General features: G+C 39.9%; 2 protein-coding genes and 1 long non-coding RNA gene across 14 annotated transcripts in view; 1 reads left to right on the forward strand and 2 right to left on the reverse strand.

Moving 5' to 3' along the window:
* Erlin1 (ER lipid raft associated 1) overlaps positions 1 to 15,158 on the reverse strand; it is a 32,922-nt gene extending 17,764 nt beyond the window's left edge. Inside the window, exons 1-7 of one of the 3 annotated variants that reach the window (XM_031390412.1) lie at positions 14,964 to 15,158; positions 14,649 to 14,772; positions 12,946 to 13,027; positions 8,150 to 8,196; positions 6,891 to 6,952; positions 3,853 to 3,978; positions 1,076 to 1,149 (exon numbers count right to left, since the gene is read on the reverse strand). In XM_031390412.1, the coding sequence (XP_031246272.1) occupies positions 1,076 to 1,149; positions 3,853 to 3,978; positions 6,891 to 6,952; positions 8,150 to 8,196; positions 12,946 to 13,027; positions 14,649 to 14,761 (504 nt within the window). In that variant the 5' untranslated portion in view covers positions 14,762 to 14,772; positions 14,964 to 15,158. Of the gene's footprint in view, positions 1 to 1,075; positions 1,150 to 2,299; positions 2,688 to 3,852; positions 3,979 to 6,890; positions 6,953 to 8,149; positions 8,197 to 12,945; positions 13,028 to 14,648; positions 14,773 to 14,963 lie in introns of those variants that run through there. The other 2 variants (XM_031390413.1, XM_031390414.1) reach the window with 2 other exon arrangements.
* The window catches only part of LOC116103888, an 87,962-nt gene continuing 64,491 nt past the window's right edge, over positions 2,669 to 26,139 (forward strand). Inside the window, exons 1-3 of one of the 2 annotated variants that reach the window (XR_004123612.1) lie at positions 2,669 to 2,931; positions 4,171 to 4,615; positions 12,728 to 12,894. This is a non-coding gene — a long non-coding RNA (uncharacterized LOC116103888). Of the gene's footprint in view, positions 2,932 to 4,170; positions 4,616 to 10,393; positions 10,519 to 12,727; positions 12,895 to 26,139 lie in introns of those variants that run through there. The other variant, XR_004123611.1, reaches the window with a different exon arrangement.
* The window catches only part of Chuk (component of inhibitor of nuclear factor kappa B kinase complex), a 35,320-nt gene continuing 27,649 nt past the window's right edge, over positions 18,469 to 26,139 (reverse strand). The window contains exons 17-22 of one of the 9 annotated variants that reach the window (XR_004123608.1): positions 24,272 to 24,368; positions 23,670 to 23,817; positions 22,779 to 22,912; positions 21,983 to 22,148; positions 20,816 to 20,915; positions 19,706 to 19,723 (exon numbers count right to left, since the gene is read on the reverse strand). Coding sequence is in view for 5 of the 9 variants with exons in the window: in XM_031390400.1 (XP_031246260.1) it covers positions 19,694 to 19,723; positions 20,816 to 20,915; positions 22,779 to 22,912; positions 23,670 to 23,817; positions 24,272 to 24,368 (509 nt within the window). In the remaining 4 variants the exon portion in view is untranslated. Of the gene's footprint in view, positions 19,724 to 20,815; positions 20,916 to 21,982; positions 22,211 to 22,754; positions 22,913 to 23,669; positions 23,818 to 24,271; positions 24,369 to 26,139 lie in introns of those variants that run through there. The other 8 variants (XM_031390400.1, XM_031390401.1, XR_004123609.1 and 5 more) reach the window with 8 other exon arrangements.

Here is a 26,139-nt window from a genome sequence, read left to right on the forward strand (position 1 = left end):
CCAGTGCTCTCAGAGCCCCTCACAGATCCTAGTAGATGGGCTTCTTGCCTAACTTCTACAGCAATTCATTTGCTTTAGAAAAACATAAGCATCCAAAGAATCCAACAATGGCGAAAGTACAACAATCAGGAAAGATGAGCAGTATGTATGGCATAAAGCTACTTGGATAACATTGTCCTGAGAATAAGAGCCTCAGACGTGGCTATTCTGGCTCTTCTTCAGCCAGGAAATAATGCATGGTGAACTACTCCCAAGTCTTCTCATTATTCAAACTGGCTTGATGAGCCTGAACAGTATGAACAGTTGAGGAGGACATCTTGTCTGGCTCATCTAGACAAGTCTCTCTATGGCCAGAATGAGCCAAACCATTTAATGTCTGTAGACAGCAAAATGTTTTCCAGACTGGGCAAAGGTGGAGTCAGTCTTTGGATGCTAAAGCAGAGCTCATAAGTTTGACAGAGTCCATCACATGGATTCTGACAGAATGGTAACCACCTTAAAATCTCTCCCATCATGATTTAAGAGAAGATCTGATGCAGAGATGGGTAATGCTGTGTAATAGTTCCTTTATTTACAATAAATCTTAGTAGCTTTCCAAAATATAGTTTCTCGAGCTTTCCAGTGAGATAATTCTACCTCCCACCTAAGGTCCACAGGCACATGACCCACTGTGATCTTATTCCTCTGTATGGAGGACAGCTCCTCATGGCTTAGTGGGGAGGAAGGTGACATGCTAGGCTCCCCTGTAGACTGCCTGGGTCCTCCTGACCCTGATGGACTATAGGGGTAGGTGTGGAGGGGAACAGGAAACCGTACAAGTCCTTTTTGAGGTACCCATAGGTCACCCAAACCCTTGGCAAATATGGCTGTACCCAGTCTAGAGATTAGTAAGGTACAAAAAAAAACTAAGGAGGCTGATGCAGCCCTAACCCATCCTGGGAGGAATTAACGGACTGTAGACCCTGGACCATAACACCCCACCACTCAGAGAGTCAAGGACAAGGATTTTAAGAGCAAGCAAGCATTCATCTGGAAGCTCTGGAAGCTTCCCCAGAAAGCTTAGGAAATAGCTTACCTGGATAGTGAGACCTGGGGCCATGGTGTTTAAATCTTTTTGCAGGGCCTGCTTCAGGTTTTCATCTATTTGATCTGTTTTTGAAGCCAAGAACAACAAATCTCATGATATTTGGTTATTTTTAATTAATACCAAAACAAAACCAGCCAGGAGAGACCCTGATTCCAGTCTTGCTCTGTCACAAATTAAGCAAATTAATAAACAAAGTTTATATCATGTATAAATGAGATGAATACAAAGCATTTTTTTGAGAAATTACATACTAAGAAAGAAAGATGACAAACAGCCATTCATTCTAAGTTTACCCTGGAAATGTTTACCTAGTAAGTTCAATTTAACTTAGGGTCAATATTTATTGAATAACTTAACTTACACTTTTATTAGATTAGTAATTATTGACTAAGGCAGTTTTTTAATAAATGAAGGAGGTGAGTCTCGTTTCTTAATGCTTTATTCCTTTTACAGCTCAGATTGGTCTAAACTTACAATCATCCTGCCTTAGCTTTCTAGGTGCTAGGATTAAAGATGTACCACCACATCTAGCCTATGTATATTGATTTTCATAATTTTTTAAATTAATCTTTACATAAATAACTAGATGTCATTTCTGTTGGTTACCACCTTACTATCACTTTGAACTTATAAAAAGAATTTAAGTGTGGTACATACCTTTAATCGTAGCTGTTGGGAGGCAGAGGTAGGTGGATCTCTGAGTTCAAGGCCAGCCTGGTTTACAGAGTGAGTTCCAGGACAGCCAGGGCTACACAGAGAAACCCTGTCTCAAAAAATCAAAAATACAAACAAACCAAAGAGGCAAGTCTTTGAAGAACAGACCAATTAGAGCACAAGAAGCTATCACTTTACTTGATCTCCCAATAGATGAGTTTTTAATCACCTCAAGGGTAGTTTCACCATTACCAAAGAAAGCGACTAGTGATGTGACAAGTCAGGCATTGCAGCAGTTGTCAGTCATCAAAAGCAAGCAACTGGTTTAATTACACCTTATTTATATTGTGTGTTATTGGTTCTCCTTCCTCTGAGTGCAGTCTGGGGATTGAACTGATGGCAAAGCACCTTTACTCCCTGAGCCATCTTGTTAGTCCCTCAACTGGTAAACTTTAAACTGATTAACCATTCCTATACCTCACTCTGAGAAATAAACTGAAATTACATCAAGAAATGAACACCAAAGGCAATAAATGTGATTCCTTGGTCAGAACTTACATAATCTCAACTGAAACTTTTACAAAAGATAGGTAACACAGCATGCCCAGGTCTGTGGCCTTTTGTACTTGCAAGTTTGGATCTGGAGAGGACTCTCATTCAATGACAGAGCTGGTAAAAGTGCCATGCTGTGCCTGTTTATACAAAGGAGTTTGTGCTGAACACTCTTTCCTTAGGGAGCCTAGAAGTTTGTTGTGTAGTTGGCAGAGGGTATCTATATGATCAACTCCCACTGAAATTTTGAGGGGCTTAGTGGCTAACGAGCTTGCCCAGCAGTCAACATTTCACATGTGCTCACACGCTGTTCCAAGGGAAGTAGGCACACCCTATGACTCCACAATGAGATGATTCTTAGAAGCCACATGCAGTTTCTTTTTTAATTTATACTACACCTTTAACTTTTGCTGGTTTTTATCCTTATCCTTTGTGTGTAATAATCCTAGTTGTGAATACAACTACATGCCAGTGTCCTAACAAATCCTGAATCCAAATTGCCTGGAAGTGGATCTTAAGGAACACCTAGGCCTTAGTTTCTATTGCTGTGAGAAAATGCCATGACCAAAAGCAACTTGAGGAGGAAGGGGTTATTTCATCTCACAGGTTACAGTCCATCGTGAAAGAGATCAAGGCAGGTAAGCAATGGAAGCAGAAGCCATAGGGGAACACTGCTCAGGGCTTGCTCACCCTGCTTTTATACAGCATCCAGGACCACAGTTAGCTATGCCTTCCCACATCAACCATCAAGCAAGAAAAGACTCCATATGCTTGCCCACAAGCCAAATGCCTGGTGGGGGCATTTTAATTATTGAGGCTCCCTTTCCCAAATGACTGTAGCTGTTGTCCAACTATACAACTAGCCAGCATACTCCCAAATATCTTTACTAAGCTAGCTAATAATCTTTAGTAAGATCAATAAAAATAGAATATAGTGTGAATAGTCACTTTCTAATTCCTACCAAACTGTATAAGAAAGTATCACTTAAGTGGGGGCATGGTGGTACATGTGTTTAATCCCAGCACCTGGAGGTAGAAGCAGGCTGATCCCTGTAAGCTTGATGTCAGTCTGGGCTATATAATAAGATAGGGGAGAGAGAGAGAGAGAGAGAGAGAGAGAGAGGGAGAGAGAGAGAGAGAGAGAGGGAGGGGGGAGGGAAAGACAGACAGAGAGGGAGAGAGAAAGAGAAATCATCACAAGACAAAAATAAAGGCCTTTAAAGATACTTGATCTAGGTCTAGGGCTGGAGAGATGGCTCAGCCATTAAGGGCACTGACTGCTCTTCCAGAAGTCCTGAGTTCAATTCCCAGCAACCACATGGTGGCTCACAACCATCTGTAATGTGATCTGATGCCCTCTTCTGGTGTGTCTGAAGACAGCTACAGTGTACTTACATACATAAAAAATAAATAAATCTTTAAAAAAAAAGATACATGATCTATTAAAAATTCAGACAAAATGCTAAATGGCCCAAGGTTTACTAACATCAATACTTAAGTTAATAAGATTTCTAATTGTTGACTGTCTACTTATATATTTAAAACAAATTAACACTTACCGAACAATTCTATGTAAACTTCTTGAAGTGTGTGGGCACTGCAGAACTGGTTCAGTTCATGGTGGATTTTATTGAAGATTAAAGTCTTGTCATAGTCTGCGGTATAGTTCCTCACAATGTCAAACACTGAAAGAGAGTAAAATTCACGCTTGTTTCACCCAACAATGACCCAACTATCTTCAAATTCAGTAATTTGAAGATATTTTCAGTGGTATATTATTCATGAGGAAAAATATCCATACAATAGTGGAAGCATAAAGCACAACTCACAGACCTTACATTCTTGGGCTCAATTTAACATTTTCCTTGTATTTACAGCATTAACAGAAGACCCCAAATTCCATACTAAGGAAAGGACAGGGGCCAACCCCAAGGAAAGGATGGACGTCAGTCAGATGTGTATTCATGCAGTAGTGTGAAGATGAACTGAGACGCAGGAAAGCATAAGCAATTGCAAAGCAAAGCTCCAGCCAAGAGATAAAGACAGAACTGAAGAACATCCAGAGTGAAAGGAAGCTGCTGCACAGATAGACACATGCAACTTAAAGTATGTAAAAATATACGTGTGCATGGTTAATTTTTAAAAGGTGGTTTTACTTAAAAAGACATTATAGAGATCAGTATGGAGATTTTTAACTATCACAGAACTCAGCCACGCCACTCCTCAGGTATATTTCTGAAGGACTCTACTTCAACATCCATGCTTATTGCTGTACCATTCACACAGTCAGAAAATGGATCTAGCCTAGGTGTTCCTCAACAGGTACGTGAATATTTTAAGTGTAGTAGATATGCACAATGGAATTTTATGTAGCTGTAAATTAAAATGAAATCATCACATTTTCATGATGGATGAAACTAGAAGCATTATGTTAAAAGAAATAAGCCAGATTCAGAAAGAAAAACATTACAATTTTTTCTCTCATAATTAGAACCTAGATTAATATTGTGCATGTGTGTGTATATATATCATACAACTAGAAAGAAACTCATGAAAGGCAAAAGAGAGATCTAAGGAAGGGGAGAAAAGTAAGAGTAATGAAATACACATGACATGAAAGAAGGGAGAATTATCTAGAAGGAGGGCACCAGCTGGAGGAGACAGGGCACACAGGAGGAGAGCCATGGGGGGTGAAAAGAAAGTATAATGACATGCATGAAAATGACATAATAAAATCCATGACTTTATATGCTAACTTAGAAATTCTTAAGCAGTTTTTAAAGTCTTATTTTTAAAAAGACTCTGGGATAGCAGGGAAGGAGGTTAACATTTGCTAGGGTCAACTTTACATTAGGCAATTTATATACATTGGTGTTATTTATCCTACCCACCTCCTCTTAATTTTCTCTTAGGAAACTAAGAACCAGAAACTTTCAGAAATATCCCCAAAGGTAGCATAGCAGACTGAGTTAGAACCTGTGTTCTTACTATAAAACAGGCTGCTTTGTACATCTGTCTTCATATCCAAACATTTGCTCTACTGGCCTTCCTACACAGGATATTAGATACAACTGGACTCTAAGTCATAGGTGAGGGAACATTTGTTGATAAATAACTGCTAAATATATGGCCTCATCATCTTCCAAATAAGCCAGTAATCTAAAACTCTCCTGTCTATCTCTAGGGAGAGAGCCATCAGCTTTTCTCTTTTTCAATTTGAATCATATCTATTCCAGTGATTTGTGATCAGAAAGCATAGTCAGTCACTTGTTGCTCTCTGTGGGGGCATTGCTTCCAAGATCCTCTGGAGATACTGAAAGTCTACAACTGCCTAAGCTTCTTCTATTAAACTAAGTAGTGTCTGCATATAAACTGTACATTCTCCTGTCTACATATAAACAGTCACTATACTGAGCAGTCTGGGGAAAGCCCACATACATTCAGTATAGAATCAGCTCTTCCCCTCAATGTTTGATACATGCTTGGTTGGACTTGTGGATGCACAAGCCACAGATATAGAGGGCTGACTGTAGATGAGAAAACATAAGGAAATAACTGTCAAAAAATATTATTCAAAACCACTTGATGATAATATACTTGCAACTCTTTGCTCTGAAATCTTTCTCCTATCTGTGTCTGTACAAGTGATATGAACTTTAACATGACCCTATATTTCAATATGTTTTCCCCTTTCTATCATGTTTTCTCAAGTACAATAAAAACTCCTTGAAGGAGGAGGCTACCATCTTCACTTTTTCAATGCTCTTGCAAAACACAAGGCATTGGTTTACTAGGCATGCCAATTTGTTAACAAGGATAAAGACCAGATATCTTCAAAATTTGTAATTAAATTCTTATGTGTTCATGTGCTACACACACACACACACACACACACACACACACACACGGACCACTAATCAATCTCAGGTGTCATCCCTAGACTACTTAGGGTAGAGTGGCTGGCCTCTGCACCTCAGGGATCTTCCCGACTCTGCCTTAACACTGGGATTACAAGTGCATACCACTATATTAAGCTCATGGGCACTTAGCATTGGATTCTGGTCCTCAAGCTTGCACAATACATGTTTTACAGACTGAGCCATCTCCCTCCACAGCCAAACTTTTTTTAAAATAACACGTATCCACTTTATCTCTGAGGTGCTTGTCTTTAACTAAGAAAATGCTTCCTTATACTACAAATTTTCAGACTGCTTTAAGTTATGGCAAATCACAACTAGAAAATGACAAATGAGTGTGACTCAAGAAAATTGATCAATTATAGATCTTCAGGCTACACAGAAACGCTTCCCCAACAAACTGAGATACAATGCTATTTTCTTTTTCTAGAAACATTTGCTTTCAGAAACAGTAAATTCAGGGAGGAATAGCTCACTAGTTCCTGAAAACGAATTCTGTCCAGAACTTGTGTCCTGTTTGTACCTCTATTTCCTGCAAATGAAAATACTTTCATGATCATTATTTTATAGTCATCAGTAGTCACTGAGGGAATAAAACTTTAAAAAGTACCTTATTCTCCTTCCTCAGTTGTAAACACCCTGGCTGTAATTACAGAAATACAGTAGATAGTTAACATTACCTGCATAAGGAGCCAACATATTAACCACTTCTATTCGGTCAATATAGATCATGACTCCACCACTAAAAACAAACAAATAAAAATGGAAAATGTGAGCCAGAGCCACAATAAAAATTATAAAGCACAACAAGGAAGTTACAGAGAGACCTAGGGAGAACTTGATAATCTAACTTAAAACTTAGGGAGAACTTGATATAGTAGCTTAAGACTTAAGAGAGCTTGGTCCCTTTTAAAATGCATCTATCCCTCTATAGATGTCAAAGGTGCCTTTGTAAGTTTGTAAAAGAAATACCTGAAGTCATTTAAGCTAGGTAATTAATTAAAAGACTGCCTTGTACTTCACATTCCTCACTTGATACAATTTAATACAGTAAGTATATTTTAGTGATATACCAGCTTGTTTCCTTTCTTGGCCTCAACCTTTTTAGGACAACAATTCTTAGAGGCCTTTAGACCAAAAGTGTAATTAGGAACTTCATTAGAAACATAATTCTATTAAAGACCTACTTACTGGCTCAGAAACTCTCAGAAGTCACTTAACATTATAAAGAAAAGAAGTAAAATGATTTTGTTTTAATATTTTATTGAACATTAGTTCAGAGCCAAGTTCTGGGCCATATACACAAATTCTAATCCTTACAATAATTCTAACATAGGTCTTATTCCCTGACTTAAGAGAATTAAGCTCAGAGAAGCTAATCAAGGTATCAGAGGAGGGCAAAGGTTATGTGGAGCCTATACTTTCTGCTTCATTTTCCTGTCAATTAAAATAGCAACACAGGTGTGATAGTGCTAATATACAATTACTCTGCTAGCTCTGAAACTCCATTTCAATAACACCCTCAGATGGAATGCTCTCACTTGCAGCTTCATGAAAATAACTCACAGCACAGGAGTTTCTGTTACTGTCATGTCTATATAGTAGTGTCTTAGTCAGGCATGGTGACTTATACATATAATTTTGGGGTTTCGTAAGCAGAGGCAGTAGACTTATTTCAAGTTTGACGCCAGCCTAGTCTACACACTAAGTCTTAGGCTAGTCAGGGCCACATAATAAGAGTCTGTTTGATTCAAAAACAAAACAAAACAGAACAAAACAGGCCTTAGGTCCACTATAGTACTGAGGACAACAGGCCATAGGTCCAAAAAAACAAAACAAAATGCAAACAGCGGTTTCTCAAGTGACTCCAGCTCTAAGAACTTCCTTAGAACTGTAGAAAGTAAAGGGTAATCAAAGGATCACAAAGGGGGAAGCTTACCTTGTTCCACATGGCACATTTTTAACTTCATCCGTTTGTAGTGTTGTCTAGGAAGAAAAAAATAGCTCATCAAAATTTATCTTTAAAAACAAAAGAAAACAATAACAACAATAAACAAAAAAACAGAAAACAAAAATAAAAACAAAAACCCTGCTGATCTGGCCAGGTATCATGTCAAATGACTTTAATCCCAGTACCCTGGAGGGCAGAGACAGGTGGACCTCTGTGAGTTCAAGGTCAGTCTGGTCTACATAGTGAGCTCCAAAACTACATAGAGAGACCCTGTCTCAAAAGCAAACAAAACACACACACACACACACACTGCTGATTTCAGAGAACAATCTCTGGAGAGCTGCTGCCAGTAAGTACAAGAGAGTCCCACCATGATTTTAGCCTCCAAAGAACAGCTATTAAGTTAGCCACTTCTCGGGCTGGAGAGATGGCTCAGAGGTTAAGAGCACTGACTGCTCTTCCAGAGGTCCTGAGTTCAATTCCCAGCAACCACATGTTATGTAACTCACAACCATCTGTAATGAGTTCTGATGCCCTCTTCTGGTGTGTCTGAAGACAATGGCAGTGTACTCACATAAATAAATCTTTTTTTTTTTTTAAAGATTTTATTTTATTATTTATGTGTATGAGTACACTGTAGCTGTACAGATGGCCATGAGCTATCATCTGTGTGGCTGCTGGGAATTGAATTTAAGACCTCTTCCGGCCCTGCTCACTCTGGTGTAATTCACTGTAGCTGTCTTCAGATGCACCAGAAGAGGGCGTCAGATCTCATTACGGGTGGTTGTGAGCCACCATGTGGTTGCTGGAATCCGAACTCAGGACCTTCGGAAGAGCAGTCAGTGCTCTTATCCACTGAGCCATCTTGCCAGTCCACATAAATAAATCTTTAGAAAAAAAAAAGCCATTTCTCTATACATCTAGAAAGACTTGAGTATTACATGTCTTATAACTAAGGCAGGAAAAATCTTTCTTAAGCACCCTATTTGTTTAGACTGACCTGAGGTCACAAACTACACACCCCACTTTCAGCAGACACTATGACCAAGGTCTGTGCTCTGAACTTTGATTCCTGGCTATTACTGTTTACAATGATGATAAGTGACTATTTTTCCACACAAGCACTAAAGCTCTCCTTGAACTCAACAGCACAGCTAGTCACTCATTTGCTCCAGGACCTAGTACTCTCAGGTTTTGTCAACGTGATGCCAACGCCAGCACTGCTTCTTCCTTCTAATGAACCAATAACCTGGTTTTAAGTGTTTTGCCATATCTCACCTTTCTTCATAACCTGAGGTTTCAAATAGGTTAGCAGTGTATTCTGGGACACATTACACCTTGTTAAGGACACAAAATATGGTCCCTGCTATCTAAACATCACAATCTAGCACAGGAAATAAAATTCTTACAGAGACATATCAGTAGGTACAAAAATAACAGTATAAATTGAGCTCTTAGGTATTAAGCTACAAGGAATAAAATGCTAGTCTTAAAAGCTCTCTTAGATAGTTCATCAATTAAAAGTACTTAACGGGGTTTGTTTCTAGGCCACATAAGGTGGCTCCCAGCTGTCTGGAACGCCCGTCCAGAGCACTCCTCTCCTGCTCTGCAGACACTAGAGCATGTAGGACACATACAGCCAAGTAGGCACATACAAATACACAAATTAAAAACTAAAATATTTACAAGATCTCTGAAATTAAGTATTAATAGGCAGATCAAGAAGAGGAGAATAAGAACTTAAGAGGAACATCTTAAGTTTAATTAATGTCCTATTCAAATACACATAGCAAAGACAAAAGTACACAGCCAACGAAGACTGGCTTGCCTAAGTCAGAAGGCACTGTTCAGATGAGTGGTAAATTCTGGGAAAAGAACACAGTGTTATTAGGCTGAGGGCCTTGAATATTTGCTAAGCAGTTTAAGCGCTCTTTAATCCATGTTATATACAATCATAAAATGAATCTTTCAAAAATATTGTCAGAGCTGGGAGTGGTCATGCAAACCTATAATCCCAGCTATGTGAGAGGCTGAGGTGGGAGGAGTGCAAGCGCCACACTAACTTGGGAAACAGTGAGGCCCAATCTGGGGAAAGAAATTACAAAAGATGTAGCTTCAGTGGTGGAGACTTGGCTAGAATGCTCAAAGCTCAGGGTTTAAGTCCTAGGGTTGATCTTTTAGCACTGGAAAGGAAAAGTCCCTTTCCCTAATTCCTCTGATCGTGTAATGCAGGTGTTGTTCAGCTTACTGAGTGAGGGGCGAGAAAACCAGCTAGGAAGCTAAAGACATATGCAACTTGTCCAGGGTGACAAAAACTGGAAGACACCAGTCTTGGGGAGACACAACAATGGAAGGAGGTGATCACTGGTTAATCATACAATTCCAGCACAGAAAGAAGAAAATATAATTCTTTGGTTGAGAGATTAGCATGATGGTAATATTAGAGATAATTCTGGATAAAGTGATGGGAGAAGGCTAATAAATGAATTCAGTATATTTTATTTCTTTTACAACATTAAACTAAGGCAATTTTCATTATTCTGTATCAACTTTTAAATAAAAAAATTAGGAATTAAAAAATAATTTTTCAATTTAATATCCTATGTACTGTTATACACCTAATTCTTTCCCAAATATGAGAGAAATATTACAATGGCACACATGTGTAATCAGAGCCTTAAGGAGACTGTGTTAGGAGTTTGGCTTTAGCCTGTACTAGAGAACAAATGCTAGGATAGCCTTGGCTAAACAGTGTACCCTGTCTCAAAAAACACAAGAGAGAAACAGTGAGTCTACAGTTACTTTGTAAAGTTTATAAAAACTGAAGGTTTGTTGGGCAGTAGTGGCGCATGCCTTTAATCCCAGCACCTGGGAGGCAGAGGCAGGTGGATTTGAGTTTGAGACCAGCCTGGTCTACAGAGTGAGTTCCAGGACAGTCAGGGCTATACAGAGAAACCCTGTCTCAAAAAACAAAAAACAAACAAACAAACAAACAAAAAAAGCCCTGAAGATTTTAATATAATTTATCTAAATAATGCTTTGTTTCTACACCTATATATGACATTTCACATTAATGAATATTAGTCCCTTCAAGTATTATATTAAACCATTTGTTTAAATAGAACTGGATCCTCTAATGTTTCCCACATTCCAAAACATAAATTTATGACTCTATTCTTAAGAAAAGTTCCTTAAAAGGGTTTTGTTAATGTAATTTTTGCCTAGAATGCTACCTTTTTTAACATAAATTTACATGTAAATAAAGAAAATATCTAAATAAAAAAAAGGAGAATTTTCCTTCCTATTTTGTAACACTTCTCTAACATTTAATTTTTAATTAATAATCTAAACAGAAAATTATGATAGTTTATGTTAAACTCTTTTTATTAATTTCACTTATTTCTCATGATCACACAGTAGATTTGCTATGTACATACGGTTAAATATTTACTGTTATTGCCTATATTAGTTTATGTTACTGCTGCACTATACTACTTGACAGTGAGTTTCAGGAAGGCAGACAGATTTGCCTGGCTTTGAACAAGATCTAAGAAAGAGCCTAATCTTTCAGTTTGATGATGCCACTGTTAACCGTGGGACTATCAAGAACTGTTGGTGTGCTAAGGTCAAAGGGAGAAACTGGGATGAGCCTAAAACAGGCCAGCCAGACCCAGACAGCACAAGGAGGAGGAGGGCATGGTGAATGAAGAAGACCTCATCAGCCAGGACATAGATGAATACAACGTACTAGTTACTGGATACATTTGTCACACTAAAACATTTACAAAAAGTAATATAAAATAATTGTTCTAAGGGAAGAGGTTTTATAACCTAAACATTTTTTTTCTTTTGTTTAAAACTATATCAATTCATTCTATTACAGTGATATTTAATATGTTAACTGTATTGCTATACATAAGATATGGTTTAAAAAAAGAACCTTTGAAAGTCTGAGTGAAATATGGGAGGCCAATCTGGAAATCACTGTGACTAGAGCAAGAACACCATGTTCACCATGCTTCACTTTAATGGGCACAATCCTTCCCTAAGCCACTGAAAAGGGACAGAAAAGAAACTAGAACTCACTAGTCATAGTTACTCTCACTCAGCAGAAAGCTGAAGACTAAAATGACAGTATTAATAATACTGACTTCTCCCATTTCCTGAAAAATCTGCAGCAGATTTTAAATAAAACTGAATTCAAAGATTTATGATCCCAATGAGTTTACAAAATTAGAGCTCAATCTGATTTTGCAATCTTGTTATATCAAAGTATCTTTATTAAATATGGCCTATGACCAAGATACTTTTTGCAAGAACAAGATTCTTATTTCAAACATTCTGAAACGCTGTCAATGTACCACACTCATTCAGGTTCCTCATAAGTTTGTGTTTCATGTACCAAGCAAAAATGTGAGGCCAAAAAGCTGTGTATAAAAATTAATTCCTCCATGTTATCAGTATGCTGGGAACCAGCCTCCATAGAAGCCAAACAGTTCTAAACCAAGTAATCACTGATTTGTATTCCTAATTGTGTTCTCAATTCTTATTTTGTTTTGGCTGCAGTAACAGAAAACCTGCTAATACCATTAACCAGATGGCAGAAGTCAGTCTCGGCAAGGTGGTTTGAAATCATTACTTGTGCTATGACAGTTGTACTATGAACTTTCATTCCACATCTGAGTAAATACCAACATTTGCTTAAGCAATAAGGAAATCCACTCCACCCACAAGTGGTAACTCCTGTCACACCTGTCTATCTGGAGTCACTAGGAATCACTCACCTGCACAGATCTGAATGTCGTAATGAAAGGCAACATGATATGATAGCCTGGTCCACTGGGGCTAGTTAGTAAAGCTCCGCCCCTGCAAAAAGATGTTCCAGTTAACAAAACTGTTAAGATCTCTTTTCAATTTAAAATGCTATAAAAAACATTCACTATTACTCATGTTATTAACCTACTACCCTCACAACAGAGTTACTCAACAACTGCTACTTAAAACATCCATCACATTTAAAAATGTGAAAATTCATTAAAGTCCACTGCCAATATTGCACCCTGTTTCATAAGCTCCACCAACCACGCCTCTGGGTCTCTAGCACTGCTCTTGGGTTCAAAAGATCCTCTCTGGTCTCTAGCTTTCCGATAAATACTTATGGAAAAAATTCTAATGACTCTCAATTAAGGTACCTTAATTGCACATAACAAGAGACAAGTCAAAACAATACATTTAATCGCTAAGTTTTAAAAAGGAGAAAAACCAACTCTCAAGGAGGAAGAAACTTTCTGAGGCTAATGGTTCTTTCAACACATGAGTAAAATCTTGGGACCATGGTTCTGTATAAAGGTAACAAACCTAGCATGGAAAGATGGACAGCAGAGGGGTTGAGATAACAGTTGAGGAGGGGTTTGTTTATCAAACTCTGAAACATGTGAACTGTGAAAACATCCCCTACAAATTTGGGACAAATACAACAAAAAGTCCTATTTTACACAACGAATAGTAAATTCACACAACATTGAGATCCTTGTCCTGAATATCTGAACAAGTTTGAAAATCATAATTAAAAACATGAACCTTTTTGGGTTCATTGGCCATTTTTTGAAGTGGTATCTCGGTATGTTCTCTTCATGGTTTTCCTGTCAGAAGGACAATGACAAACTGGATGGAAATGAGGTCCAGGCTGGCATTTTTTTATGCTAGAACTCCATCTGTTAAGACATATCACCCAAAGTGTGTATTTTCTAGGATTCTGGACGGATCTAAAAGTAGAACTACCAGCTTGGGGGCATGATGGAAATACTCAAAAATCTGCTTGTTTCAGAATAAACCACTATCCCAAGTTCTCCACAAACTGGCTTCCTCTTACCAGACTATGCCACAAGTAGCTGGTGGTAATTTCTACCGAAGAATAGCTATGCCCAATCAAGCGGATGGCAACTGAGTCCACACTCTTACCCACCTTGACTTGGAAAAAAGTGAGAAAGGTGGCCTGCAAATGTGGTTTTTGTCTCTTGACTTTTAGGGATATGACACACACTGCCATGATTATTAAAACTTTGGAGGATATAACCAGACAATGGGAGGATTTCAATGAAGAAGAAGGGGAAAAACTAAACAAAAAAACCCAAAACTTAGTGTTGAGGAGACTTAAGACCAGAGATCCCAAAAAACATCTACAGTGGCAAACTAAACACCGGTACGGTTGTACGAGCTGTGAGAAGTCATCTTGGATGCAGTGACTGCTTCCGTCCCCCTAAGGTGTCTTCACTTCTGCACAGAACCAACTTGCCACTAACCTGCCCGACACCGGAAAGGTGCCCCCGCCGAAGGTTAACTTCCCAGCAGCTGGGATGAACCCACTTCCCGGGGCTGGGAGCGCTCCCCGGACGCCGAGAAGAGCAACTTCCCAGACTGCACTGTGACCACGGGACCCTTTCTCCGCGCTCCAGAACCATCGCTGGCTGTCCGGGACGGCGCTCACCTGTAGTACACGGCCAGGTGTCCTTCCTCGATCTTGTGGATGGCGGCGTAAAGCAGGATCGCCACCAACCCCACCACTGCAGCCACCAGAAGCCGGGCTTGAGTCATATTCATCCTTGTTCCTCCTGAGCATGGGGAGAAGAGGAACCCCAGTCCCTTGAGTGACAGGCCAGTCCCCACCCAGTGAAGAGCCCGCGTACGGTCGCGGGCTGAAGCGGGAAGCCCCGCGCTCCTGCCCCTGGCTCGCTCGCTCGCTCGCTCTCAACTAGCGCTGCCCTCTCCAACCCCCTGCGCCGGTGCCCCCGGATCGGCGTACGTCGTGACACCTCTTCCCCGGCTCCCCAAGCGTTAGGTTCCGACTGAGGACGGCCTTGGTCGCAGGCACTCGGACAACCGGGATCCCCGTGCCTCGCCTCACCGGTCAGTGACGCATCGCCCCCGCCCGCACGTGCAGCCGCCACCCGGCCCCGCCAACCGCTGCCAACAACCGGCCCCGCCCACCTGCCCGGCACTGCGCCTGCGCGGGGACGCACGCCACGCAGCCCCCGCCCGTGACTCGCCAGACGGTGCGCGGACGGGACAAAATTGGCCCAGGCGCGCGCACGGCGTAGCGATTTTTTTAAGTCCTCAGATGAGGCTTAAGTCACCTAAGGTGGGTCACTCGAACGGACATTACCAGCCCCTCCGTGCACGAATTGTTCCTTCATCCTTTTGTGGTTCGTCCCTAGTCTAACTGGCAAGCACTGTCTACAGGTACACACCCTGCACTAGGGAAACTACCGACCAGTCTCAAGGAATCAGAATCAGGGGTTTGAGTTCAGAAGAGGAAGCTATTCAAGCAGTGTTAACCATTCAGACTTGGGGGGAATATTTACTTTGTGCCAGAACGCTACACCAGCGTGCTTTCTGAAAGCCACCCAGAAACAGGCTCAGAATGATAGACATATGATGAATGTGGAGGTCGGGACTGTCTTGTCAGGAGGCCGAAAACGAAGAGTGAACGCTTGGTTTTCCATAATGCCGACAAGGTTGAAAGGTGTTGTATGGCAGACTAGGCTTAGCAGGATTCCCAGATTTACGAAGTCTGGGATCCGTTTTTTCTGCAGATAGAGGAAATGGATGGCAAGAAGACAGAGACTTCATTTATGGATGTTGTGCCTGCATGTATGTCACTACATGTCCCTCAGCAGTCACAAGAGGGTATCAAATCCCGTGGAACTGGAGTTAAAGACTGTTGTGAACTGCCACATCAGTGCTGGGAATCGAACCAGGGTCCTCTGGAAGTGCAGCCAATGCTCTTAACCTTTTTTCACTGTATTCTATACCACTGTATTCTATACCACGTGGACCCGGTGAGATGGCTCAGTGGTTAGAGGCATTTGTGGACGTCCTGATGACTTCATTTTCACCCTAGATCCCAAACAGAAAAGCAGAGAACCGACTTCACAAGTTGTCCTCTGATCTCCACACATAAAGGCCCATGCTCCGTATCACACACCAACACATACAATAATTAATAATCATAAAAGGTTTAGGGGATAAACCCACATCATGTGCATGTATTACAAAACAGAAAGGGTAGGTTTAGAGATAGAGGAGCACATGGGAAATCAGGGCATTCTAATTCACTAAGGGCAAGGATACCTGGAAAAGGGTAACAAGATTGGAAGGATTACCAAACTTCTGTGCAGGAAAATACCAGGATGCAGTGCTTTAGGGGCTTTGCATCTGAGAGTGAAGACAGACAGGAAACTGGGAAACAGATAAACAGCAGACTCAAGGTTATGATGCTAACATCAAAGAAAACGACAGTCAAGAGAATCAATTCAGGGCTTTGTAAGAGCAAATCTAGCTACACCCCTTCAATATTGTACTAACCTGTGTGATGCATTTGATTTTTATTACCTAGGAATGTATGGCACCTTGTCTGTTGTGGACCAGTAATATTACAGTTTAGCTATTTTCATCTCCTCTGGTCCCCTACCCCTGCCAAAAAAAGCAGGTCGTGGTAGCACAACATCCCAGCTGGGAAGTGGAGGCAGGAGGAGTAAGAGTGTCAGGCCAGCCTGTCTCAGAAACAAAACAAAAAAAGAAAAAGAAGCTGCAGATAGAGATCAGCAGTAGAGCTCTCACCCAGTAGCATGCTGGGCTCAATGGGAAAGTTGAGGGGCACAAACTTGCTTTGAGTCTAGTACCTGTGCTTTCCAAATTTATTCTTTGCTCCTTGTAATGTTGCCTATAGAATAAAGTGTATACAGTTGATAACTTATGATTTCAATTCTGAAAGTTGCTACTGAAAAAAAATAAGAGCGGTCTACTAATTCTTCAGAAGCAGGTTTGGGGTGATCTTATACTATGTTCTGCCTCATATCACCTGTCTAAATCATGTAGATTAGAAGGTCCTAACATCACTCCACTTGTGACCCATCAAAATGGACCTCCAAATATGGCAAATCCTTATGCCGATGACTGTGATAGTTAAAAAGTGCATGATTCTTGGGGAAAAAAATACTTATACATTAAGACTCTACTACTGAATTGCCAGTATTAACTTTCAAGTCAGCCAGGTGAGGTGGCACACTCCTGGGAGGCAGAGGAAGGGGTATTACTAAAGTTTGAAGCTAGCCTGGTCTACATAGGGAGTTCCAGGCTATCTAGTGAGATCTTGTTTTAAAACAACAGAAATAAACCCAAAAGTTCTTCTGACCTTTGCATGTAGGTTAATATCTTCTGATCAAGTAGTACCCAATAAATGTTTATTATATCGAGCCTCTAGACTCTAGAGCTAATGAATCGAGACAGGGATTCTCGATTTTTTCTGACAGGGATGGAATTACCATCTGTGAAGAAACCTTGACACCCGATGATGTACAAGACAGAAGGTAGTCATGTACCTGACAGCCATGTATGCTATATACCTGTAGCTAAAACTTTGTGGAGATTGAAGAGAGATAGCAAGTTTGGACTAGGCTGGGTTAATAGTGAGACCTTGTCTAAAAACCAAACCCAAAGATAAAAGACAACTCAGATTCGGATGTGAGGAGAATGGCAGCATAATAAGATGGGATGGGAGGGCTACATAATCAGTGTAAATGATAAGGTCCTAATGATTTAGACATTTAGACATTTGGAGAGTAGTACTAGTCCCTCTTAGGTAAAAACATTACAGTAAGGAAGTTCCTTAACACTGCCCAATAAGTCTGTACAACTCCAGAAGGAAGTATACGACTGGGGAAATGGCTCCATGAGTAAAGTATATGATTTGCAGGCAGGAGGATCTGAGTTTGGTTCCTCAGAATCCATGTAAAATAGTGGTGGTGTGGTGCATGCCTTTAATCCCAGCACTTGGGAGGCAGAGGCAGGCGGACTTCTTAGTTCAAGGCCAGCCTGGTCTACAGAGTGAGTTCCAGGACAGCCAGGGCTACACAGAAACCCTGTCTCAAAAAAAAAAAAAAAAAAGAAAACAAAACAAAAAAACAAAACAAAAAACAAACAAACAAACAAACAAACAAAAAGAATCCATGTAAAATGGCAGGCATGGTGGCAGGCACCTGTAGTGGCAAAAGTGGGCAGGCAAAGACAAGAAGACCCTGTGACTCACAGTCATCCAACCTACCGTAATCTATAAGCTCCAGGCCACTGACAGACTCCCAAAAAGTAGGGCAATATTCCTGAAGATTATATCCACACTTGTCCTCTGGCTTTCACACACATGTGTGCTCACACAAATTTATTTGTGTTCCTAACCTATCACATGACCTTTCACATTTTCTCAAACCATATTAGCCTATGGTACTCAAATGAGGAGAGAATGAAAAATAATTTTAAAATCATTTAATATGCAAAGTGAAAAACTAGAATATAAAAGCATTTCACATTTTTTTAAAAACAAAATAACATCTTCTAAATTATTTAACATAAGGCAGAGATCCACAATCTTTTATCTGAAACCCTTAAGTCTAGATGTTTCAGAATGAGAAAGATTTTAGAAAGGTAATTCAGTGCATACACCATACTACATCAACCCTCAAAAGAGTCTGTGGCAGCACATCCCAATAATCAAACACATATATTTATGCAGCAAAATAAATGAATATTCACACTAAATGGGATAAGTAGATCCAGTGTCCGATCAGAATAGATCCAGAAGCAAATGAATTTTATTATCAAGCTTATGAAAACCTTGTTTTCAGAACTTCTTGGATTTTGAGACTATAATTACAGATAAAGGAATGCAGACCTTTTGAAACTTGTATGACAAGACATAAAAGATTGTTTAAACAAGTGACCCATTTTTACAAATGCAAAAACAATACAACCTTCAAATACATTATAAATTAACAGGCATCTTCTCTTTGATATTATTAAATGTACACCTTAAATACATATACATATAGCACACAATACAACTCATTATGGTCAGCTGATATCAAAGGCACATATGTCCAGTCCCTTACATAAGAAAAGGACTCTATTAAATGTGTGATTAAAGATGAGGTTCATCTAACTCCATGTGATGCCAAGAAGAGCACTTGCTGAGAGCAACATGAGGAGGCAGGGCTTAGTCTTCAGGAAGAGCAATTTTACTTGTGAGCAGTCTCTTCCATAGAAACTCCATAGATAAACTTTACTTAAAATGAACATTGGATGAACTTTTCATCTCTGTATACTAATACCATGTTGGGCCTTATGTCTAAAATTTAGACCTTTAGAAGATTATTGAAATTTTTCATCACCTAAACTAGTAGTATTTTTCCAATTTTATAAGATAAGCAGGTCACTAGTGATCTCCCTAATTAGTTGCGGTGATACAAAGAATAATTAATTTCACTAATTTGTTATAAAATCCTATCTGTTCGGAGATCACAATTATTAAAACAAACAAAACACCAAGCTCCTGTGCTTGTAAAGTCATTCGTAGTTTCTGATCACAGCCATCTCCTCCATGGACTGTTATGTGAAGAATGGCTTCAGCAAGTAATGACAACTTTGGGGTAAGTGCTGGGACAGCTTCCTAGGCTCCGGGGCAGTGAGCAAAACGGTGAGTCATTCTGCTAACCAACTCCAGTCAAGACTCTAAAAGCGGGCAAGCAAAGTCACAATTAGCAGTTATCCAAATGTAGAGTTCATTTTTTAAAACTGTTTTTTAATGTTTGGACATTTTATAATCAAAATTCAAAAAGTTAAAAACTACAGAAGTTAGAGTTGGAATTTAGCTAATTTTATCTTTTGGGAATCTCAAAAATATTTTAAAGTTATAAAAAATCTGAGGAGAATATTCTTAAGTGGAAAGACACAAAAAGTTGTATCGAATCTAAATGCAGTGAATTTGTTAAGATTTTAGAGTAGCTTCTCCCAGTTTTAACAAATCAATAGTTCAAAGCAACTAAATCATGATACAACCATTTTTATTAATTACTAGCTTAATCAATCTTATATGCATCAAATACAGGAATGATAGAGTAAAGCTATCATCTTACTGAAAGAATGTATTGCTGAAGCAAAGGGTACATGCATTCACACTGTGAAGAAAGTTTCATCTGACTGTAGGCGCTACTATGATGCTCACTGATGCCATGATGCTACTACATGCAGGATAGTTAATTCTGCAGAGTCCGTGATAACCTAAAATCACCTGGGAGGAGATGCCCAAGGACAGCCTGATTTCATTAACTGATGTGCAAACACCGAGCCTAAAAGTTGGCAGTACCGTGCTAAGGGCTAAGCCCTGTACTATATAAATATGCAAAAAGATGAGCACTACCAGGAATGCAGACGTTTATTTCTCTATGCTCCTGACTGTAGCTGTTACATCTACCTATTTCAAGTTCGTGCCTTGACTTCTCCATAATGGTAGCCTATAATTAATAAACCCTTCTCCCCTAAGTTGCTTTTTGTAAGGCTAATTTATCACAGTAACAGAAACCAGGATAAACATTCCTGCATAATGAAAAGATGGCAATTTGAGGTTCAAAATATTTCTCAAATGTTCCTTCCTCTGAGTTCTATTCAAATATGTACGTGTGTGTGTACGTGTGTGTGTGTGTTTATCCCAATATATGTACTACACACACACACAACCCAAAAGCCAGACATGGCCAACACAGAAAATGAACCTTTTGTATCCATCGTAACTCAACTATACTCCCATCTTCACACAAAACTTACCATCATACTACTGCTCTGGTCCTCACTTGCTTCACGAATAATAGTACTTAAATGGCCAAGACAGTTCAGATTTTCTTCTATCATTTGTGCTAACGTCTCTCTGATAGATGAAAGAACAAAACCATTTCAAGCTCAGCAAAGAAGCCCCTGAGTACTGCCTACTTTCTGATCTTCTAAGTCAGGATGACCACTTTCTGCAACCCAAGCACCCCAGCAAAGCTGGCTGCTGCTGTCTTCAGTTTCTTTATCCCTCCCTTCAGAGACAGCATCCCCCTCCCTGTGAGCCACTGCACCTGTCTACTCTAGGAAGACTGTCTTTTGAAATGGGTGCACTGTAGCAACCTCCCACCCGCCTGCTGACGAAGGACCTGATTAGGAGAAGGTCCCTTGGTATAGACAAATAGAATATATTTTTGTTTGTTTGTTTCTGGATTGTTTTCTTTTTCTTTTACAGACAGTAAAACACCAGCATGCTCACTTCACACACATAGGGGAGAGATTCAAAGTGCAGTCTGGTCTCCAGAGATCCAGAAAAGAAAAACTGGTTTGAAACCACATACAGTAGCAATGAAAACAAGCAAGCCAACCGATGACAACAGCAGACAAAACCATGAACCACAAGTATCCCAGGTTTTTGTATGTGAAGGTGGCCTTGTTTCTGGCTTCTCACTTCATGCTTCCTCTTCCATATGTCCTCTACCATCATCCTTCACCACCCTCAATCCCTTCTTTATAATACTGTAGGCCATGGCTAACAGCCACTGTTAGCTTAAAACTAAGTACTGATTCAGAAAATTTCATGCTAACAACTTCCTAATTCTTGGTAATTAAAAACCATAGGTACATTATAATTAAGATCAGCTTTCATTTATTAGGAAATGTATTTTCTTATAAAGATATGTTAATGGAAACAACTACAAGCTCAAATTGGAAGTTACCTATAGAGCTGATAATTGAGATTAGCATCCCTACCACGCCTAAATGCCTATAATGAAAACAAAGGATTAAGATGTACTAAATTTTACTTCCTTCAGTTCTAACAGTGAATTTTCTGAAGTCTATAAAATCACAACCGCCACTATACTTGTTTATGTATTCATATTGGGACACATATTTAGTGACCCCGAGATCTACCCTGGAACTTGCTTTCTTTAAACAAGGAAATACCTGGTATCAGCTTGCCTTCCTGCCATGTGCTTGTTCTCTCTTAAAGCAGTACAGAGTATGTCACTGCGTGACCTCCTGAGCAGCCATGTAACATGAGTGCATGTCTGCAAAACTAATTATAGGCAGACTCCCAGGAGGTGCTTGGTGCTGTGGAGGTCTCCATGAGCTGTGAGAAAAGCGACAGTACACAAACTAGCAAAGAGCCTCTTGACCATGGAACACCTTATGCTGAGAAAATAACAGAGACGGACAGTCATTCAGCTTTTAGCAGAAGAGTAGGAACTAAAGACAAAATGCAGGGCTGCAAATCTGAATTCTTATTTGCAAAATGACTTAAAGCACTGAAAAATTTTAATTTAAGAAACAGACCTCACTACTGTATTAAAAGAGAATTTGAGTACCAAAACTACAAACCACAAAAAACAGTTTCTTGTAAAGGTAAGTGGTTAGGGAAGGAGTACAATTTGGGTAAAGGAAATTGATACACGGGAACAGAAATGGCTTAGGGCTTGGATAGAGCTAACACTTCTTTGTAACACTTACTGAAATTTATTTCCCAAGCATTTACATATATTGTTCAAGTGAATTTTCACAGTAATTCTATACGACATTCTCATTTTAAACTGAAAATATATGAACACTAAAAAATAAATAAATAAATAAAAATTACTCAGCACTATTAAAAAAAGATAGTCAAAACTGAGCCCTGGTCTGAAGGCACTATTCACCACCATGCTTGCTGCCTCTGTCCTACCCTTTCCCTGAAACACAACTGCCTATTACAAAGTAAACCCACCCATCTTGAGCAGTTACCACACATGTCAGAGGATGGTCACGGTCTGCTAATGTAGGGGGCAGCCATGCTGAGACTGGAGGGGTTACTGTGCCTTCTAGACTGGATCCTACAAGAGAGCGGGCAGAACTCTGTGTCTGAAGGAAAAAAACACATACACACACACAATAAATTGCAGGCAAGCACCTCTTGATTCATACCATTTTTTTAAAAAAAAAAACCATACTCTTAATATTCATAATTCAATTATTACTTATTTAAAAACTGGACTGTTTGTGAACAAAACTATTCTCACCTCTACTAACTATACCGTAATCTCTGGCCCCTTTTCTTCACTGACTAAAACTGAGTGTACCTAACTTCGTAGACTAAAACTGAATGAATCTAATACCTCTAATCCAGTTTTTGTTTGGAGGAAGAGAACATCTGAACAAGGGTTAACTTATTAACAAGTCAGATGCATTTACTACAAGCTGGGTTGGGCAACCATAGTGATCCAGGGTAGGGAAAGCTGTAAAGGGGGACTGAGCTGGGTATGGTGGCTCACATTTCTAATCATACCAACTGGGAGGCAGGAAAATTGATGTGAGGTAGTTTAGCTTTCAGTTTAGGCTAGAGAGAGCTTTTGTCTTTTGTCTCAAAAGAAACAAATAAAACCACACATATATCACCACCACCATGACCATGACCACCAGCAGCAGCAGCAGCAGCAGGACTGGAAAGGAGAATAATAATACAAACATCCTAACTCTATATTTACTTGGATACTGAATAAGGAACATGCGGACCCAATGTAAAGTATAAATATTCAAAGGACATACCTTAAAGCAATAAAAACCCTCCATGGCAGAAAATAACAGTAACTCAGTATTACATTCACTAATAATTACTTACACAGGCAATTTTAAGCAGGTGCCAAATTTCTTTCTGCCTTTTTCCCTGCATAAACATGACAGTATTGTCAGCTTCTTTGATGTTACTGAGAGCCACTTCCACCTGGGGGAGCAGATCAATAATCTTCTGCTTGCAGCCCAACAACTTGCTGGAAAGATTGAGTCAGTGTCAGGTACTTGTCACATCTCTCAAGACTGTATAACATATGCCCAAACCCAGAGGAAGTAAAGCACAACCTGCACGTTATTTAATGGATGATCTCAAAAGCAGTGAATGTAGGAGCTAGACAGAGAGCTCAGAGGTTAAGAGCACTGGCTGTACTTCTTGAGGACCTGGGTTCAATTCCCAGCACCCAGTCACACCCATCTGTAACTCCAGGTCCAGGAGGTCTTATGCCCCTTTCTGGCCTCACACACATGGGGCAAACATGCAGGCAAAACACCCATGCATATAAATGAAATAAAAAGTAATGCTTATGTTCAGGGCTTACATATCACCATGTTTTGTAAGACACTGACAATTATTATTTACCAAAGAGGAGTATTATAATTTTTAAGGAACATAAATATGGCATTTAGGAGGAAATAAAGCAATTTTTCTACCTCAGGTGACCAAACAGCTCCTTAAGAACACGGTCCTGACTCTGCACGGTGTGCACAATGATCTTCACCATCTCTGTGCTGTCACTGTATGAGTGATCTATAAACGACTTCAGTTAGTAGCTTATAAACTCTCCTTTGCAAAACACATCAATTTCCAAACAGGAAGTTCCTTAAAGACTCTTAAAAAGCTGCAAGTGGTCTATGAAATTTCTCCATTTGTTGTAGAACACTGTCCTTGAAGTGTGGCATTGCTGTTGCCTTTGTGAGCTCTCAGAAGCCATGATATAGGTAAGGCAAGGTCCATTAACTGTCTGCCTTACCCTCTCCAAGGACCTAAAAGAGGTTCTCTCTTGCAGAGAGACAGAAAGAGGAGAAATTTTCTTCAGAAGTGTAGCCCCTGAAGCACCTCTAAGTAATCCTGATGAAATTCAGATTTGCCAAACACCACCAGGACAAAGTCATGACTTGTCTGTTACTGGTGTATGCTCTGGGGTAAATGGACTGTTCACATCACCCCATGAAAAAATACACCACCATTTAAATTAACACGGATTTTAAAAAATTTTAAATTAACTATAAATTCTAAGACATTGAAGTATAGTTCAATGACAGTTATACATCAAAAAGCTAAGTGACAAGGCTAGGTATAGTTGTCAAGAGCCCTTTTTTCCTTGTTTTTTTCTCCTCTACTTTCTTTTCACTTCACTTATAAAACTTTTCTACTTCGGCTCTAACATGCCCAGGATCAGAGATGAAGAGGACATAATCTGTCCCAACACCGGGAGTAATGGGACCAGCGGGACCAGGCACACAGGAACTCCACTAGCCCAGTGGCTTGGGTTTCTTCCTGTCTGTCTGGGCTGGTGCCCTGAGCAGACCCTGGGTGCAAGGTCCTCAGCCAGTCCCACAACACCCAGAGGAAGCTCCACTCCCAGGTGCTCTAACAAGCCCAGGGTCACAGGATCCCAGAATCACAGGATCACAGAGATAGCTTGACTCTGATGAGTTCTGACCCAACCAGGATCACAGGAAGGACAGGCTCCAGTCAGATTTAGCAAGGGTAGGTAGCACTAGAGATAAACAGATGATGCGGGGCAAGTGTAAGAATACAAGCAACACAAACCAAAGTTTCTTGGCATCATCAGAACCCAATACTCCCACCACAGCAAGTCCTGGACACACCATCACATTGGAAAAGCAAGATTCAGATATAAAATCACTTCTCATGGTGATGATACAGGACTTTAAAAAAGACAAAAATAATACCCTCAAAGAAATACAGGAGAACACAGGTAAACAGCTAGAAGCCCTTCAAGAGGAAACACAAAAATTCCTTAAAGAATATAGGAAAACACACTCAAACAGGTGAAGGAAATGAGCAAAACCATCCAGAATCTAAAAATGGAAATAGAAACAATAAAGAAATTAGAAAGAGAGACAACCCTGGAGATACAAAACCTAGGAAAGAAATCAGGAGTCACAGATGCAAGCATCACCAACAGAATACAAGAGATAGAAGAGAGAATCTCAGGGGCAGAAGTTAGAAAACATTGACTCAACTGTACAGCGCCTTGCTGCCCGGATGGCAGCAATAACGACGAACACACTTAGACTTCTCTCGCGGTTTACTCAGGAAATTTTCTTTTTGGTGTTACAGCTCTCCTAGGTACCCAGGTGTTACAGCTCTTTAAGGTACCTAGGTATTACAGCTCTCCTAGGTTCTTAAGTGTCACAGCTCTTCTTGATGGCACAGCTCTTCTTGGCTCTTCTTGATGTTGCTGCTGCTGCTGCTTCTGCTTCTGCTTCTGCTTCTGCTGCTGCTGCTTCTTCTTCTTCTTCTTCTTCTTCTTCTTCTTCTTCTTCTTCTT

Source organism: Mastomys coucha, unplaced genomic scaffold, assembly GCF_008632895.1.
Source record: "Mastomys coucha isolate ucsf_1 unplaced genomic scaffold, UCSF_Mcou_1 pScaffold21, whole genome shotgun sequence".
NCBI lineage: Eukaryota > Metazoa > Chordata > Mammalia > Rodentia > Muridae > Mastomys > Mastomys coucha.